At 43.3% G+C, this 17,315-nt stretch overlaps 1 protein-coding gene across 5 annotated transcripts in view; it reads left to right on the plus strand.

The window, feature by feature from the left end:
• The first annotated feature begins 6,418 nt into the window (after nucleotides 1-6,418).
• Nucleotides 6,419-17,315, plus strand: part of ADGRB3 (adhesion G protein-coupled receptor B3) — a 466,862-nt gene continuing 455,965 nt past the window's right edge. For 2 of the 5 annotated variants that reach the window (XM_081186902.1, XM_081186904.1), the window contains exons 1-2: nucleotides 6,425-7,648; nucleotides 10,319-11,087. In XM_081186902.1, coding sequence (XP_081043028.1) covers nucleotides 10,334-11,087 — 754 coding nt within the window. In that variant the 5' untranslated portion in view covers nucleotides 6,425-7,648; nucleotides 10,319-10,333. Of the gene's footprint in view, nucleotides 7,649-10,318; nucleotides 11,088-17,315 lie in introns of all 5 variants that reach the window. The other 3 variants (XM_081186906.1, XM_081186903.1, XM_081186905.1) reach the window with 3 other exon arrangements.

Here is a 17,315-nt window from a genome sequence, read left to right on the forward strand (position 1 = left end):
CAATTTTACAAGTGTGAATAACTTGTCCCCCATTTTGACTATGTTCAGGTGAAATTTAATGTTGTTTTATTTGTTCAGGCCTTTGAGTGAATAAGGGATGTTAGCTATCCGCCAGATGTTTCATCTGGTACTGTTTTTATGATGTTTTGTGACATTTTGTGCTGCCTTGGGCTCCTGTGGGTAGAAAGGTAAACAATTAATAATAAATGAAATAAATGATGGCTGGTTGATTGTTGATTTAAAGTTATATTGCTATGTTATATTAGGTTGATAGGAGCCCTGAGCTCACTCTTAGGAGGAAGTATGGGATAACAGAATAATAAATAAATTAAAATAAAAACAAAACAACTACTTTTCTTAATAACATATTTAATACATTCAGTTAAAACATAGGTATCAATATATTAAAAATTTTACTATAATATTCTAATGCTCTAAAACCAAGAAGAGCTGAGACCATTTAGATGTTTTTCATCTCTGCCACAGTTTTAGTATCACATTAAGTTACCCAATTGTTCATTACTTACGCTGACAACTACACCCTCAGCATATCAGCTACTACTTATACCAAGGCCATTACTTCTTGGTCAGAATTGTTTTCCACCAGAATCTCATTCTTTCCAACCTATATCTCAAGGTGGGCCAATTTTTCCCCCATATGTTTCTTGGAAATTGCCCAAAAGGTGGAGAAAATGCCTACCTGTTCATAGTGACAGCAGTGCTGGTCCAGAAAGCTGTACCCTCACTCTCAAAGGCCTTGTGATGTCATCATGCAGTGCAATCTAATCAGCTACGTATTGTTGTGACATCATCACATTCACAATGTAATCTCTAATTGCCTGGGAAAACTACTCCAAGGGAGAATGCCCAGTGGTTTCTTCTGTTTTCAAAATGACTAATTAGCCATATTGGCAGGTAGGTGCGGGAAGTTATGAGTTAGTTAAAGTTTGGAATGGGAAGATGTAGTCCTGAGCCCTGTTTTCAGGGCTATGGGCCTCAATGACAAGGTTAAGGAGCATCTTAGGGGCCAACCTGTGATACCTACCTGGTGATACCTGTCTGGAGTTGCGGGGTCCCAGGAGGAGGTGAAGCAGAAAGGCCTTCCTACTGACCTAAAAAGGTGGGGCTTAAGGAGGGGGATAGAGGAAGGGGCCTTGGCACCGCTGGCTCACCCACAGTTTGGTTACTAGATCCCACACCTTAGTTCCCCTATAATGCAGATCTGTTTGGAGCTGGATAAATATATATGTCTGTTTACTCAGCCTTTGTGTCTTGCCTCTTAATTTCCCAGTGTGGTTGCAAAACACTTTGTACCACTTTTGTCCTGATAATAGTACAAGGAGCAAACTATCCTGAGATCCCTCCCTTTCTGAGAGGGGTTATATTGCCCTCTCTTTTAAATATGGGAAGAAACAGAGGAATGCTTGGCAGTGTGCTAGGAGTGTTGTAGGCTTTGTTGATGTTCTGGTTTTTTTATTTTATTTCTTTTATTTATTTATGGCTTCTTCTGGGCAACAATACAGCTGGATTCCTACAACTTTTGTAACTCCAAAATAATGTCTAGTGAGGAAACATGATAAATGTTCTCATATTTAGTTCCTTGGGTCAAAAGTGGTTATGATCAGTAACACTACAGATCAGAATTCACGCAGTGTGTAATTGCAACAATAAAATCTCCTTTTTAAAAATCCAAACCTTTATGATTACAAAAATAATTGGCTTGCACGCTCTCTGGAATGTTAATGCATATTTCCCCGACATAATTTCAATCAGCAAAAAATGCATCCTGCAGCTAACCAAATGAACTTTGAAGTGAGTGACGTTGCCAGATTTAGCAAAGCCCTCTCTAAATGTTCTCTTCCCTTTGCAGGATTTAGCAGAGGTTTGTGTGTGTGCCACAAAACAATTCCCATGCTAAGTGAGTGGTGTTTGTTAGAAAGCAATGTACTTCTCCACCTTTAATTACAATGCACTTTCCCCCTCCAGCATCGAAGAACACTGGCTGGTGAATAGCTCAACACACACAGGGGGGGGAGGGGAGGAGAGAGAGAGAGAGAGAGAGAGAGAGAGAGAGAGAGAGAGAGAGAGAGAGAGAGAAATTCAGCTAGAGAGCAACAACAGAGAGCAGCAGAGTGGGGAAAATGTTTGTTGAACTTCAACAAAAAGCTGTTAAATTTCAAGAGATTTACATACTGTTCCCCCCACCCAACCCTGCCCTCCTACCCAAACTTTGCTTCATTGTTTGCCTAACAATATCCAGCCTGAAATAAACTGAATGCAAGGATGTAAACAGGGAGATTCTAAACAAATTATAGATGGCTGAATGCCCATTTCTAGTAATGGATACATCTGCATGATCATTGAAAGCAAATAAGAAATAGAAAGCAAATGACAAGTGTGAACTGGCTTTTAAAATACATGCTTCAAAAATGATGCAGAGAAAGGGGAAATAACTTTAAGAGAGCAACAGTAGACCTAGGGAGCTATTCAAAGTAGAAATGGGAAGGCGAAACATGTGGAGGAGTGAAGGCTAGAAGGCTGAAGGAGAAAGAAAGGTTGGCCATGGCCAATGAATGGCATGACAAGTGAAATGTCCATGATATAATGGCAGAAACCACAGTGCAATGCCAACTCCCAAAGGAGAAGTATAATGACCAGCATATAATAATTGTGGAATATTGAGAATAATTTTTTTGTGGTATCGCACTACTGTTCCTAATGCAATAGTTATGAGCAGGCCTCAGAAAGCTCCTCTCACTTCATGTGAGTTTGCATTTGGTCTTCTGCTGTGGTTAAGTAATGCTGTTTTTTTTCCCTTATGCATTGATATCCTGCCTTTCTTCCACCATGGAACCCAAGGTGGCATACACGTGTTACCCAGATGGTTTCTTATACACACATGGATCAGATCCAGAGATTCAGAAAAACTTCAGCAAGGTGCTGGCCCATGACATGTGCCTTCATACCATACTCTGGAATCAGAGTATGGAAATAATGTTGAGCACTAACCAAGGAGATTGGGCTCAAACTTTTATTCAGCCATCAAGCTCAGTAGATGCCCTCAACCTCACCTACCTTGCAGGATTGTTGGAAGGTTAAAGTGTGGGGAGACCACAAATGCTCTATCCTGAGATCCAAGATCACCAGTGCTGAAGCAATAATTCTTCAACATCAACTTCGTTGAACTGGTCATGTTTTGCAAATGCCTGATCATCTTCCAAAGCAACTACTTTATTCCAAACTTAGAAATAGGAAGCGTAATGCTGGTGGTCAACAAAAGAGGTTTAAAGACTGTCTCAAGGCAATTTTTTTAAAATGTAGTATAAACACTGACAATTGGGAAACACTTGCCTGTGAGCACTCCAATTGGACAACAGCCTTTACCAAAGGTGTCATGGGCTTTGAAGACACTCGAACTCAGGACACAAGGGAGAAACGTGCTAAGAGGAAGGCACGCTTGGCAAATCCACACTGTGATCAACTCCCAGCAGGAAACCAATGTCCCCACTGTGGAAGGATGTGTGGGTCGAGAATTGGCCTCTACAGTCACTTACTAACTCCTTGTTAAAACCATGTTTATGGAAGACAATCTTACTCAGCTACGAGTGAGTGCCAGAGAAGAAGAAGATCACCAAGATCCTGGAGCAAGGGATGGATAAAAATATAACTAATAGAATTAATGAATTCCATTTTAGATTTTGTTCTTACTTATGTGCTTTGTTTTGGTCTGTCAGTGTTCTGCAGCTTTGACTGAAGTGATAACAGAATGTGTTGTTCTTGGCAGAATTCGCACCATATATTGCTTTGTGCATCACACACTTACTCACAGAAGGATGGGCACAGTAATTCTCTCAGGATGTATTTCTTATGTGCTCCACAGGGCCTGCTTTCCTGTGAAAGACTCAATAGTCATTGTTACGGTTTTTCCTCCACTGCCTGTCACAATTTCCATTGACAGCTATGCCTGCTTGTAACTTCATTATGTGAAGGATATCTACCAACTCTGCCTCATTCTTGAGTGGGTGTGCATAAACCCACCCACATTTATACACACACCCATTCTTCCATGAACTTGTCCTTTACTTCGTCCAACAAAATCAAGTTACTTGGGCCACACAACCAGTAGCCAAACTACTTCGTCTTCTCCTTCAGATACTCAACCTTATCAATCTACTTGTGCCATCACACTTCTATTATTCCATTATGGGTCTGTCCAGCAATCCCTCACTGTTTTATCATTCCATCCCACACACTTTGTCATTCAATCATCTCCCATCAAAGTTCTCCAAGACTGAGTTCATGCATTTCTTCCCTAGTCCAAACTAACCATCAAAATGGTTCTACATAGCCACCACATTGTCTACAATTCATTCCCAATACACTCTTTGCCTCCTCATTGCCATTCTTACCACTCCAATGCAGACTTATCTTTTCCATTCCTAGAGTCCTCCTCAGTGTCATCTTGTGTGATGTTTGCTCTGACTTTAGACTCCTTCCCGCACCCCTTCCATCTGCCCGGTACAATTCAGCCATTGCTCAGCATCATGATTTCAATTCAACATCCTAATTTCATTTCCATCTGGTCCCTTGGCATTCATATTATTCTTCGCATTCTCCCTTTTCCCACTCAACCCACCTATGGTACTGCCAGTGATGTCCACTTTCTCATTCAACTCACCACAATGTGCTCCTTGCCACTGTTCACCCATTTCCCAAAGCTGCTTCTGAGTGACTGCACTGACTCCACAAAAGCTGCTTATTATTCCGGCTTATCCCCCCTCAACATTCTCTATTCAACAGCTGTACTCTACCTCCATTAGCCTCACTAATCCTCTCCTGTTCCAATGTCATTCCATTTTGAGAACTGCCCAGTCCTAGCCATACTGGTGCCCGAGCCTGCCTAACGTCGTTTCACTTTGGGAATACCCATTTTGTTGTGTCACGCTGGGCACTGCTATACCTCTGTGCTCTGGACACTGTCATTTTACTGTCAGCTTGCTCTCCATGCCCGTTCCACTACCAATCTGCTCTGCCATTACGCTGACACTTTAATCTGGACAGTATCATTCCATGCCATCATTCTCACCTAGACAATATCATCCCACAAGCCACCCTTTTTCTGGACACTGTGATTCTGCTGTCATTTTGCTTTTCAAATTGTTTCCATTTCAGAGGCTATAATTCAGGCTTGGACTGCCATTGGACTCTGGAGACCAACACTGCATCTTGATGCACATTCCTCCCTATTAGACCAGTCCTTCATATTTGTGCCTTGCAACTCCACTCATTGCAGTTTTCCTTCTTTCCTCAGTTCCACAGACACCCCCACAGCATGCACATATTTGTGGCGTTCCTCTGGGTTCCTTGAGCCCTACTGACAAACCCCAGGGCTCAGTTACACCAGCTGACCTGCCTTTCCTTTCTTCTGCAGTGCAGTTCTGATGCATTGGTGTGTTTTTTTTGATTATTTTTAAAAAACTATTCATGCCTATTGTCATTCAGTTGCGTTCCTTTTTCCAGAAATTATTCCGGACGGGCTAATCTTACTTTCCATGGCCATTCAGTTTTCTGCCATCAGTCTTAAACATGTCCCAGCGCAAAAAATAAAAGATGTTAAAAAATACAACAGCAATAAGAACAACAACAACTGATCACATATTTACGCTATCAGGCGTCCCCCTATCCTGACACAGAAATTAAAGCTGGCGAATTCCTGTCGCCGCGAACAAGACAGGCAAGAAATCAGTGGAACAATTCCCTCTCTTCAAATCCACCCGCCCTTCCCACAGACGATAACTTAGGTAAAAAAGAGAGAGTAGGGAAAGAAGCAGAAATCACAGGCTTCCGGAGTCACTATCACTTGCTATTTGCAGACTGATTGAGTCTCTCTCTCTCTCTCTCTCTCCAGCCATGAAAATGCTGCCACAATCCTAAGCAAGAGCCCCCTAGATTTTGGGCAAAGAACAAACAAGGTGTTAATTGCAGCCTCGCGGAAGAAATTGCTATTGTTCCCAACAGTGGAAGGCGGCACTTTGAGAGCTGCGATGTTTTCCCTCGGAGCGCCAGATCATTTAAATCTGCATCGCGGTGGCGAACTGACAGCTCTTGGGGCTGCGACAGAGGGCTTTACGCTTTAGGAGCAAAGAGCGAAAGGAGGGAGGCGGCGGGTGGTGGAGGGGGGGGGGTGAGAGAGAGAGAGAGAGAGAAATCAAAGGCTGCGCTCTCGCTCTTCTCTCCCGCGCGCGCCCCCTTCTCTCCCCCAGCCTCCGAGTTTCGCTCGCAGCCAGCCACAGCCGTGTGGGAACTGAAGCTGGAAAAACCTCCCAGACGCAGAAAAAGACCGGCTTGTTGTGGGGAGGGGGGGAGAGACGTGCTTGGGGTTGAGTAGCTGTGACGTGCGAAATCACACCGCCGTGCCGGGCCCACTTGCCGGAGCCGAGAGGGAAGCCTGTCTCGCGCACGCGCACACGGCGGAGAAAGGCGCGGAGAGGACGTCGAGCGGAGCGCGCGGTGCTTGCGCTCCCAGAGCCTGAGCTGTCGGTCGGCGGAGGGAAAGGAAGGGTGGGAGGGAGCGAGGGAAAGGAGCGAGGTGGTGGAGCCACAAACGCGCGCGGACAGCCGAGCGCGGGGCGCACTCGCCACGGGAGACAGCGCGAGGGAGTAGCGCGCGCGCGCTCATTTCCTCACACACACACAGAGGAGAGGGGGGAAAGCGCACACGCGCACACTGGAGCTCACACACATCTCCATTCTCTTTCCTTCACACAGAGAGGGGCGCGCGCGCACGCCACACACACACACACAGACCCACACTCACCGTGGCTCGCTCTTCCCGCGCTCCCTCCGAGCTTCGCCGCCTTCCCTTCGCTCTCTCGCGGACTCCTTCCTCTCCCCTCCGCGCTCGAAGAAGCTCTTCGACATCCTCGGCCGAGGCTATAGCTTGCGAGGGAGAGATTGTACAGCCATCCCCCTCCACCTCTCCACCTCAGCCGCTGTCCTTCCCTCAGGTACTTGAGAGCCGGAGGGAGGGAGAGGAGGAGGAAGAAGAAGAAGAAGAGGAAGGCGGAGAAAAGAGAACGAGACCCAGCCGACTGACAACAGCCGCCAAGAGCCAAAGCCCGCCAACAAATCTGCAATAGGGCAGCCGGATCTCTTGGAGTTTGCTTTCTGGGCTCATCTCCCTCGCCGGGTCTGTCTCCGCTGTTGGGTTGAGACACTTTATTCCCAAGTGAAACAACACAAGAAAACCTCTGCTTTCCAGCCAAGTCCATTGCAACCCGCCCTCCGCCCTTCTTTCCTGCAGTCTGTGGTCGGGGGCTTTGGCTGCCCTCCCCCTTCTTTTTATATGTGGTTGGATTTGGTGGATCTGAGGGAAGCCATCCTTTGGCCGTGCTGAGCCTCCCTCCCCCTCTCTCTGCTGCGGGGTTTTTTTTCCCTCCCTCCCTTCCCTTCCCCTTCTCTCCCTCCCCCTCAGCAGCCCTCTTCTTCTTCTTCTTCTTCGGCTTTTGGTTTTTTGAATGCGCGCTGAGGAAAATGGGCAACGGCGCTTCCGCCCGAAGGGGAACCTCTCCATGCCTGCTTTTGGGACGTGTGCCTGTGGCGGTGGGGTCTTCTTAGAGAAATAGCCTGCCTGCTTTCGGAGTGGAAGGTAAGGCTGGGGCGGGAGAGGGGAGGAGAGGGATCTCGGGGCTGAAGGAGAGACAGGAGCCGTGGGGGGTGGGTGGGGGTGGGAGAGAGACACGACGCACCACCTGGCGGGACCCCTCCGCGCAAGTGCTTCCTCCTCGCCCCTGGAAAAAAGTTGGCGAAGTCTCCTCGGCGACTGGGCAAGGCATTGGCTGCCCTCCCGCTCGACCCAGGGAGGTCTAGCGCACGATCGGGGTGATTTTCTCGCAAGGAAGGGAAGCGGGGGATCCTGAGGTTAATAGGAAGTTTAAGGGAAGTCTGTGTGTGGGTCTTCCGTGGCGGAGCAGATCCGTGGAGTGATGGCGCCGTCTAGGTTCGATTAAACTACAGTGTCACCGAGGAGGGTGGGAAAAGACGAGGATGCTTTTCGGTGGGAAAGATTTCGACGAGCAGTCTTAGATCTTTTGGGGACAGTTTTGTTTCCCCCCTCCCCTAAAGTAGATATCACCCTTCACCTCCAAAAAACCTCCATCGGAGCCTCCTGCTTAGAAAATGAGCTTCTCGTCGTTGGCATTTGCTGCATCGTCACCCAAAATCCTCTCCTCTCCAGTGTACCCCAAAGAGAGCCCTGTGTAGTTGACAGAGGATCGCCTCTTTCCTGTTCAGAAGAAAAGGAAGGAGGGCGAAAGCCAAAATGCTGTCTTTTCTTTATAGGAAGCAGCCTAGCACTGCAGACCATAGTATTTAAAAAATCTTACCTGGCTGTTCCCCCCGCCCCCCCACACCCATGCCCATGCCCTCCTCAGACATTTATTATCTTAAACCAAATACATTCCCTTCAGATTTTGAGGCAGCTCTTCTCACACTGATGGAATTCCTAATTTAGTGCTCTACTGCTAAATTGTCTTTCAGTGCCTAGACCCTCCTGAACAATGCTGCACACAACTGCAATGCCTGTAAAGTGCTCCAGCAACATTTGTAAAGAGTAGATGATTATTTGCCGTGTTTACCCATAGCAAGTTCACTTCACAGCCTTGAAATGGCCTATCAAGTCTGTGGTTGTGGTTATGTGTGTGTTTTGCAAAGAAGCCATTTGCTTGTGATGTTCAGCAAAGAGAAAAAATCTAATGGTTTGGGTAATGGGGGGGGGGGGATTTCCACAACTATACCTCTACCCCTCCCGAAACCTCTCTCCCTTTAAAACTACACATTTAAAGAGAGCCACTGCTGTTTTTGTCTTCTCAGTGTTCTGAGCCTGCAATTTATAATCTGGGAAGCACAAAATCTCTTTGAGGGAACTGAATCCTCCGATTTGTTCAGCATTACGCAATTGGGGGTGGGAGATGCCTGGTCATTCGGAGAGAAGATCAAAAAGCTAGAGAGAGGGGAGACTGTGTCAAAAACTCAGTAACTCTTTATGTTTGCCTCCAGACAAACAATGGAAGAGGTTAGTGTTGCCAACTAAAAACATTACCTCAATGTCACTTTTATCAGCTACCACTTACAAAAGAGAACTAGAATTGTTAAGGGCTAAACAACTTCATAAATATTAATGCTGAAAATGGGCTATATGGCATTTATTCCGTAGGTGGGTAAATGTACCCAAGACTCACTTCCTTTAGTTACACCTGTATTAGAGAAGAGCAAGTAAAGATTGCAGGTAGAGGACTAATATAACTACTATATTTAGAAAGGGTGCTGGTAAAGAGAAATGGTGACAGTAGATTTCATTAACCAACACATTTTGAAAGCACAACTGTTAGCAACAGAGGGCAAGGAACAACCAGGACATATAATCCAGGTCTGCTTCAGAGGGAAGTTCTAGCACAGAAATGCTGCCTAGCTCTATCTTGGGTGAAATATTATAGATTGACTTTGTGTATCCTAAGAGGGTATATCACACAGAAATTGTAGCATTCAGAATTCTAAATTTTAGCTCTGCTGATAGCTAGCAAAAAGTTATTGCTGTCTAACCTGATATATTCCCTTTGAAGATAACACTTCCAATATTTCAGTGTTTCTCAATCTTGATATGTTCTCCCGAGTTTCCTTTTTAAATGAAATCTTAATATAACCAGGATGCTACCGCAATGGCATGCAGCCATATGGGAGATAGTACCCCATCTGTAGCAAATAAAAATTTGTGCATTTTTAAAAAATATGACTCTACTTCACCACAATTATTTCTAAAACGTAATAGAAAATACATTGTGTAACAACAGCTGCTCCCAATCCCCCTCCTCTGGCAGTATATGAAAATGTTATATAGAAAGGTTCCTTAGCTTAAAAGTCAATTACTGTTCCTCTTGTGAGCTATCAGACAAAGACCAGTGAACCCTAATTTGGGGTTGAGAGTCATGTGCTGCCAAACTGTCTATGTTTTAAGCAGGAGGGGGCATTCCAATTAATAATGTAGCAAATGTTATTTTTGAAAATTTGGATATGGAGAATTTGACAGCTAAACTGGCCACATGGTGGCACTGTTCACACAGCATCCAAAATTTCCTTGTATTATAATTCTCTTTTTAAAATAAAAATAAAAAAGAAGGCGAAGAAGTCCTCCTTTAGAGGAAAAAGATATGCACATTCTATCTGAAATATTGAAAACAGCTGGCTGAAATTTTGGCAGGAGTTTAATTTTCATTGCATGAAGCATCCGACCTGCATATTTCTTTCCTCTCCTTTCCTACAGGCCAAATGACATAGGATGAAGGCTGTTCGTAATTTGCTGATTTATATATTTTCCACCTATCTACTGGTTATGTTTGGATTTAATGCTGCCCAAGACTTCTGGTGTTCAACGCTGGTGAAGGGGGTCATTTATGGATCGTATTCTGTAAGCGAAATGTTTCCCAAAAACTTTACAAACTGCACTTGGACGCTGGAAAACCCAGATCCAACCAAATATAGTATTTACCTGAAATTTTCCAAAAAGGACTTCAGCTGCTCTAACTTTTCACTGTTGGCTTATCAGTTCGATCATTTTTCCCATGAGAAAATTAAGGATCTCTTAAAGAATAACCATTCTATAATGCAACTCTGTGATTCCAAGAATGCTTTTGTATTTCTGCAGTATGATAAGAATTTCATTCAGATTCGGCGGGTCTACCCCTTCGATTTCATAGGATTATACAAAAAGGAAGATGATCAAAAGTCTTTCTTTGAATTTTTGGTGTTGAACAAGGTGAGCCCAAGCCAGTTTGGTTGTCACGTATTATGCACTTGGCTGGAGAGCTGCTTGAAATCTGAGAATGGGAGAACAGAGTCCTGTGGGATCATGTATACAAAATGCACCTGCCCTCAGCACTTGGGAGAATGGGGGGGAGATGACCACTCCCTGGTGTTGCTCAATAATGTAGTGCTGCCCCTTAATGAGCAGACGGAAGGTTGCCTCACACAGGAGCTGCAAACCACCCAGGTCTGCAATCTCACCAGGGAAGCCAAGCGACCACCGAAGGAAGGTAGGTGCTCTTCAAGAAGGCTCAGCTGTCCTACAGCCCTTTCTTGTTTTTGATTCACCTGATATATATATGTCTGTCAGAGTTGCACTCCACACCAGCTGCCTGCATGAAAGGATATCTGAAGGTCCACAGACAGTCATCCTCTGGATTCTTTCCAAGAGGGAGGATTTAATTTTTCTTATTTAATCTGATAGAAAAGTGCAGGGTTTTTTTATTATTATTTCCATTAAAGAGTGCTCATATTTTATTGAGGACTTCTGGTTTTGTTTTCAGACCTGCTAAGAATAATTGTGACAGGTTGGGAAGCCAAGTTATTATCTTTCTTCTCACTGCAACCACCCAGCTACCATATGCTTATTCACCTGTGATCCTGTTGCTTTGGCTTTGCAAGGAAGATATTTCCAAAGGCATATGGGTAACCTGAACAAAGTTCCAAAGATCCAGGTTGGCCAGAATCCCAGAGGCCAAGGGTGGGGGATAATCATAAGGCACCTTGTGAGATCTGTTTCAAGGTATTCTGAAATAAGGGAGCATCCATTATGGAGCTTCAATAAGGATTTGTAAGATCAGACTTTAGGAAGCACACAAACTGGAGACATCCACCATGTTCTCTTCCTGGTATATAGAGAAGTCCACAAGGAGGCCAGCTGCTACTTAAAAAAAAAAAAACCTTTAGGCAAGAGACGTTCCAGAAGAAGCCATAGTCTCAAAAAGAAATGAATGATTTGGAGATTGCATTTTAATTAAATAACTAAGCAGCAAGCTATGTTAAGAAGAAGCAATTATTTAAAGAAATAGCTGGCTGACCTATGAAAGATCTATTATCAATACATTTCTAAGAGCCACTTAGAAATTCATTCAGGCTACAATTGTATACACACTTATACAGGAGTAAGCCCCATTGAACTCAATGGGACTTAACTTTTGAGTATAGGACTGTGCTGTCAATAACTTCTTTCTGCATGCCTTTGTACCGTGGCTGATCATGGACAGGTGCAAAAAAAAGGAGAGAATGTAGATGTAGTAAAATCTTAAGGAAACAAGCACCAGGGTCAGAAAGCTACAGAGAATGATGTGAATGGAGGCAACCAAATGTAGAAACGTCATTGAACTAAGCTATAAATACAGAAAACACTTGATGTGTGTGATTAAAATTCAAAATGGTCTAGTTAGATAGGCTGACATTCCCTAACGTAGTCCCTGTGCTGTAGAAGGTTGCATTTTAATGCAGGAAATGTTTTCTCTCTCCCTGGTTCCTACATGGTCACAAAGCTCTCTGTCTATGGGGAGGCAGAGCCAAGCTCCCAGTCTCCCTAATAGAAGTTGCCTTTGTGAAGGAATGCAAAATTGACACGTTGTTCTGTGAGGATTTTCTTTAAGGGCAGCCAAGGCTGAGTGGTGTGGGAGAAGAAAAGCTGAAGCTGCTCAAACTGCTGAGCTGCCAAGGATACTCCTAAGGGATGGGGGCAGGGGGAGAGCAGCTCAACTCCCTTTAAGCTAAAGGAGGATGAAGGTTGCAGGGAGGAGATCGGGGGAAGGGGTGGCAGGGTAAAGTAGTAAGGGAGCAAGGCTTGCCGTTGATTTCCTTCAGGTCAGTGTTTCTCCATATTCAGTCTGCAGCTGGGGATAAAGACGACAAAGTGATTTTAAATTACTCAACTGCTTGTTCCTTGTAAAGATCCCATAGAAGCCCTTGTAACGGCAGGGATGGTATTTAGCATCATTTAAAACTAATTAATGTCCCTTAGAAGAAGAAATCCCCCCCCCCCAAAATAGTGATGCTTGAAGCTGACTATTAAGACAATTAAACTGAAGAAAGTGTCTGAGAGACATGGGAACCCATTAGCATTTGAAGGCTGTAATTGTTATTGGAAGCTGTTGCGGGCTTTAACCCATTCTTAATGGCAAGGGGTGGGGCAAGCATTTCTTCCCTCCACCCACCCAAGTCCCCAATGGCCAGCTTTGTAGAAGAGCAGCAGCGGTGGGGCAGTTTGCTGTTAACACAATTGAAGGAGGGTAGGTGGATGGATTTACAGAGCTTGCTGGTTGTGTTTGTGATGGATGCATCAAGATAGTCCTGGGATTGATGGGAGAATATGACTAATGTGAGTGCCCAGATCCTTTGTTGGCACACAATAGAAGTTCCCACAAATGCTGGTCTTAGTGGTTTCCCCAGAAAAAGGCACAAACACTGGGGTGCAGTACTGTTTGAAATTCCATAGTGTAGAAGAGGCTGCTAAGTATAGATTGCTTTCTCACCTCCTTGTGTTTTATTGCTAAGAATTCCACAGAGTAAAATGTGATGTTTCTGACACCTATCCTATGGGACACAGTATGTGCACCCATGATAATCTATCAAGCTGTCATATTTAGGAGCAAGGCAAAGGGGAGCTTCCTTCAAAGTGGAGCATCTGGCAACCTAGATGCTCATATACCAGAGGAAGTCAGACCTGAATGTTCTAGGCTAGTCTGACAGCTAGCACACTTTGGCAAATTGGGGCTTATGATTCCCACAGAGCTTTGGATGGAGCAGTTATTCACTGAATGCAGAGGCCATGCAGCAAGAGCATTTATAGTGTCGTTTCTCAGCTGCTGTATTTGGGGAGCAATTAAATTTTAATTGCAAAAGAGATGCCATTCCTCTTGTTGTACGTGCTTCTCTCAACATCCATTCCAGTTAAGCCACGGGATACTTAGGAAATGAAGACATGTGTGGGTGATAATTATATTTGCTAAATACATGTTTCTACCTAATTTTTTTTAAAAAAATGTAGGCAGAAATTGTGACTCAGTGCTTGTGGTAATGTACCAAGCAGAATAGATAGGGATAGTAAGTGAAAACTGAATTTTATTAGCGTGTTTTAAAACATGAAAGTCATGGACCATGCAGAGAATGTATTTCATTTTAAATTTCACTTATATTTTATCTGCACTGACTCCTATTTGTCATTAATAATATTCTCATGACATTAGCAAACATATAATATTAACATAAAAATAAAGATTTCATGTTCTTTTCTAGAACATAAAATATTATTTCTATCTCTTTCACTGTAGGGGATAGGTTTTCTTTTATATGGTCTTAGATCTTGCTGCAAAATACATTTTCATACTTCTGTGTTTTTGAATTTTATCAGTGAAACTTTAATACATTAAAGCTGACTGTATTTTATCAACTATCAAATTCAACTTCTTGTGAAAAAGGTGTCTAGCTCTGTACTCTGTTTTTAAGAGTTCAAAGGAATTTGAGAACTCTACAATAGAAAATAAACATTTCAAAGAGTAAAATCATTGCCTTAAGGTTAAGTCTACATGTGTGTGTGTGTGTGTGTGTGTGTGTGTGTAGTTAATTTAGTTTATTTTCCAAAATTATGTCACATCTGTTTCTTCAACGAGATTAAAAGCAGGTAAGAAACAGCAATAAAAGCAGAAATAAACAAACATAGCTCTCATTTGCATGTAATGTTAAGCCAAACAATGGCTTAGCATGAACAAGCAAATGTGTGAGCTCCCAGATCAGAGGTTGTGGTCATTTTTGTCCTCCATGGTTGTTTTCCTGCTGCACTACACTAAACTGGGGTTTGGCTTAGTGTGTTGTACAAAGGCGAAACCATGGTTGTAGCTTGTGATTTGTCCGAAGAGAAGTAAACCTTGAATCTGGGTTCAGACAACATGCTCAGCCAAAGCACAGTTTGGTGCAGCTCAGCAGCAAAATGACTAGGGAGGAGCAAAGTAGTGAGCATCTACTGTACTCTCCAGGAGCCCAAACACTCTAAACTATGGTTTTGTTTGGTTCAGTTGATATACTGAGGCCATAATTAATCTCTTTTTTAAAAAAATCCACTTTACATTTCAGATTAGTAAATTAACAATATGTTTAACAAATTCATGCAGCACATAAATACCATATATTAGTAAACCTCTGACTCTCTAGTATATGTCCCCCCCAAATTAGTTTGAAAGCTGCAAATCTTTCTATGTAATAACAGGTTTCAGGTTTGTGCTTGTGATAAGAATCCAGATTGTAATTCAGCATGTTGAACACAGAGACGGATTTAGGGGAGTGAGACCAGTTTGGTAGCATAGGGCATGGAACCTCAGGACACTGAAACTATGCGATAGATGGAAAACAAGAGGCATGGGGTGCCAAATTTTAGTGTTACACAGGGTGCTGCTGAAATTTGAGACCCCACTGTTGAACAGACATGCCTTACCGATGCAATATACTAGTTATTTCTATTGAAGATAGTAGAAATGGTTATTCATGGCTGGTAGAAATAGAAGCTGAATAGACCCAATACACTTCAGGTGCTTGAAGCCATACTATGTTCTTTTCCGGATTTGTAAATGGTATATACCATATTTCCCCGCTATTTTTGGGGACCACAACTAAAATTTTGGGGAAATTGCCCAGAATTATTGAGCTTTTTTGGGGGGGTCACCACCGCCAATCGCTCTACAGCCTGCCCGCCAGTGCAAATCGCATGCATCACCGTTGCCACTAATTGTCTGTACGTTCACTTCCCAAGCCCACCTGCACACTTGACACAACCAAAGCCGACTGCGTGCATGCCTCACCACTGCCGTAAATCAACGTCCAATTGCTGCAGCTGCAGCCAATTGTAAGCAGGCCTTGCCGTAGCAACCAATCACACACCCAATCACTGCTGCCAATCTCCTGCTGCCTGCTGCCACCAGTCGCCTGTCCCACCTCTGCTATGTATAAGACAACCCGGAATTTTTGCTTATTATTTCTAAGGAAAAAATATCATCTTATACACAGAAAAATATGGTAGGTTTTGCAAAGGCCAGGAAACTTTTGCAGTGTGGCGACTGCTGGGCAGCGACTCTTAGGCACCCTATTGGACTAATTTTATATTAGCTTCTATTTTAAAATTTGATGCTGACTACAGCATCATTATGTAAACAAATCCAATTCTGGCTTTATTCTGTTAAAGTTGTTTATTATCACCAACATAAAAGGAGCTCTGTATTTGAAATGATAGCTGCTTTGAACACATTTCAATTGACTTAGGGTACACAGCAAATGGATACTTGTTCAAACAAAGAGAACTGTTTGCTACTATGAAAAACTAGTTTAAAGGACAGTTACAAATTGTTTTATTTTCAGCTTTCATGACTACATTCCAACCGGAAGGCCTGTCGATGGCAATATTTAAGAGTATTATGCTGAATGATGCACTATTGTAATTTATGTTCTGTATTTATCTTGTTATTGGTTGATAATGACATTATAGTTTTTCTCTTCATTATTTGTTGAATTTGTTTCCTGCTTTTGCAACAAATGTTCTCAGGTCAACAAATGCAATAAAAATATAGTAAAGTACAATAAAACAGAAACAATAATAACAAATATAAAAACCACACATGACAGCATCACTAAACGATCAGTAAAAACAATAAATTAATAGCAGTTTCAACTTTTTTATTTACTTCACAAAATTTATATACTTATATTGATTGTAAAAGCAAACAAACCTCAAATTGGTTTCCAAAATATATTGCACCAGACAATACAGCTAAGCAAGTTGATGCCAAAAGTTCTCCCATTCCTCTTGCAATTGTGTAACGTTGTGTATTCCAGGACATAACTAATAACTCTGAGGGTTTGATAACTTTGAAGCTCTTGGGCATGCATGTAGATTCAACTATCTGGCATTAATTGTAATAATAATAATAATAATAATAATTTATTTATACCCCGCCCATCTGGCTGGGTTTCCCCAGCCACTCTGGGCGGCTTCCAACTGAATATTAAAAAACAGTACAGCATCAAACATTAAAAACTTCCCTAAAGAGGGCTGCCTTCAGATGACTTTTAAAAGTAAAATAGTTGTTTATTGCTTTGACATCTGGTGGAAGGGTGTTCCACAGAACGGGTGTCACTACTGAGAAGGCCCTCCCTGTAACTTGGCTTCTTGCAGTGAGGGAACTGCCAGAAGGCCCTCGGTGCTGGACCTCAGTGTCTGGGTAGAACGATGGGGGTGGAGACGCGCCTTCAGATATACTGGACCGAGGCCGTTTAGGGCTTTAAAGGTCAGCACCAACACTTTGAATTGTGCTCGGAAACGTACTGGGAGCCAATGCAGATCTCTCAGAACCGGTGTTATGTGGTCCCGGCGGCCACTCCCAGTCACCAGTCTAGCTGCCGCATTCTGGATTAATTGCAGTTTCCGGGTCACCTTCAAAGGTAGCCCCACGTAGAGC

Source organism: Podarcis bocagei (assembly GCF_964188305.1).
Source record: "Podarcis bocagei genome assembly, chromosome: 3".
In the NCBI taxonomy this organism is placed as follows: Eukaryota; Metazoa; Chordata; class Lepidosauria; order Squamata; family Lacertidae; genus Podarcis; species Podarcis bocagei.